The sequence below is a fragment of the Octopus bimaculoides genome, chromosome 20, assembly GCF_001194135.2.
Source record: "Octopus bimaculoides isolate UCB-OBI-ISO-001 chromosome 20, ASM119413v2, whole genome shotgun sequence".
Taxonomy (NCBI): domain Eukaryota; kingdom Metazoa; phylum Mollusca; class Cephalopoda; order Octopoda; family Octopodidae; genus Octopus; species Octopus bimaculoides.
The window spans coordinates 8,868,123-8,870,355 of NC_069000.1; the positions used below are offsets into that span (position 1 = coordinate 8,868,123).

Sequence of the window (2,233 nt, forward strand, 5' to 3'; positions counted from 1 at the left end):
TACGTTTGTCTCCCGCCACCGCTTGACAACCAGTGTTGGTGCGTTTACGTAGCCATATCTTAGCGGATCGGCAAAAAAGACCTTAAAAAAAATACAGGGGTCGATTCATTCGACTAAAAATTCTTCAAGGCGGTGCCCCAGTATGACCACAGACTAATAACTGAAAGAAGTAAAAATATGTATATGTACGTGTGTGTGTGCCTTTATGTTTGTCCCCACCCCACCAACGCTAGACAACCAGCGCTGGTTTGTTTACGTCCTCGTAATCTACCGGCTCGGCATAGGGGACAAAATAAAATAAGTGCCACCCGGCTTAAAATAAGTACGTGGAGGCGGGGAGGGGGAAGGAGTCGTTTTGTTTCGACTAACAAACCTTCAATGCAATGCTCCAGCATGGTCGAAGTCGAATGACCGAAAGAAGTAAAAGAAGAAAAAAACTGAGAATGAAACCCTAGTAAAATGAGAGAAAGAGTGTGGGTAGCAGTAATAGTAAAGAGGAGTCGAGAGAATAAGTTTATGAAAACGAGTGTGACTAGTGGAGTGAACTTTATCAAGAAAGAAAATTAGTGAGAGACAGAGCGAACGGTAGAGAGAGAGAGAATTAGTTTGTTTGTTTGTTATTTTAATGATTGGAAAGAAAGAATGTAATAAAAAGTTAAATGTTTCGGAGAAATATTGTAAAGGAAAAGGAGAAAGAAAGAGTAATAAAGATAAAGTGAGCGTTGCGACTGAAAGAAATTCTAATAGATATAATGAAAGAGAGAGAGAGAGAGAGGGGGTGAGAGGTAAATATTGAGTGTAGGGAAGAGAGGTAAATATTGAGTGTAGGGAAGAGAGATAGTAAGAGATATAGTGAGGGGAAGACAAGAAAGGAGGGAAAGAGTAATAGAGAAAGGTAAACGTGACAGAAAGATATGGAGAATAGAAAAGTATTGAAGGAGAGGGAGAGAGAAAGGGTGGAATGTGGTGATAAATATTGAGCGTGTGAAAAAGATATAGTAAAAGATAAAGAGGGAGGGTGAAAGAGAAAGAGTTGCTTAGTTAGTCACTGACTGACAGTGTTGTCTTTCTTCTTTCTCGACTAAAACCACTGGCTTAATTAAGTCGCTTGAAAGATGTGGGCGACGGTGCAAGTGGATTCGTCGTCTTCTTGCTCTTGTCACCGCTGCGATTATTATTATTACTACCCTTGTAGTTGTTTGTTGTTGCTGTCATTGTAGTCGTCTTAGTTATTTAGTGTTTGTTTGTTTGTTTGTATTCGTCTTTTCCGCGACTTGGACGTGGACCCGAAGACGATAGGGAAACACTACCACCCCCGACATACGCACACTTACTGCAACAAAGACGGAGAAACAAGAAAAGAAAGTATACCCTAACCGTCGAAGGTGGACTACGAGCACCTTTCTTTCCGTAGGAGCTTGAGAAAGAGAAAGTATATTATATAGAAAGACTTATAGTATATTAATTGAGATATATCGGGAGTGTGAATGCGCGTATGGTGTGTGTTGTATGTGTGAAAGAGGGGGATAAAGCTGACCAAAGTTCTCTCTAACCACCAAGCACTGGATGTTAGTGTCTCTTTTTTACACGGAGTAAGTAAATCGTTTAAAAATCTTTCAGTGGGATTTCGAAATGTCCAACTGTCTTCATTCCCTCACAACTAAAAACAAACCACTACCACGACCACAAACAACAACACTTCTTACTACCACAGCTGCCTTCGGTCTCTGTTTTCATTTTATAAATCTGGAATAACTAACTATATAATATATCTATATATATTTATTTAACAAAACATACCTTGCTTCCCGGATTATTTTGGATAAACATTTTATTTTTTATTTATTCGTCACAAACCAACCTTTTAAAATATAAATATATACACACATATATATATTTATATTATATTATTCAAAATACATCGAACGACAAACGACAACCATCGCCACACACAATTAACAATGTGTCTCTCGCAATTGCTCACCTGTGTTTCTCAACACACCGGACTTTACCGCTGTTCGTTTCTCCATCACATGCATATACATTACTGGACCTTTATTTACCTTATATTTTTACAAGGTAAGACTTTCTTTTTTGTTTTATATATATATATTTGTGACTTTTTTGTGTCTTATATTTCCCGTAATGTGTTTGTTCTTTTACCCCGTTTACCCCATCGCCTCATTCATCTCTTCTCCGCCTCTGCTTGGTGACGGTTGTTTTTTGTTTTTTT

The 2,233-nt window shown here is 38.2% G+C and overlaps 1 protein-coding gene across 5 annotated transcripts in view; it reads left to right on the forward strand.

Moving 5' to 3' along the window:
• Positions 1-1,031: 1,031 nt before the first annotated feature.
• Positions 1,032-2,233, forward strand: part of LOC106874759 (uncharacterized) — a 259,055-nt gene continuing 257,853 nt past the window's right edge. For 4 of the 5 annotated variants that reach the window (XM_052974949.1, XM_052974946.1, XM_052974948.1 and 1 more), the window contains exon 1: positions 1,033-2,079. In XM_052974949.1, coding sequence (XP_052830909.1) covers positions 1,962-2,079 — 118 coding nt within the window. In that variant the 5' untranslated portion in view covers positions 1,033-1,961. Of the gene's footprint in view, positions 2,080-2,233 lie in introns of all 5 variants that reach the window. The other variant, XM_052974950.1, reaches the window with a different exon arrangement.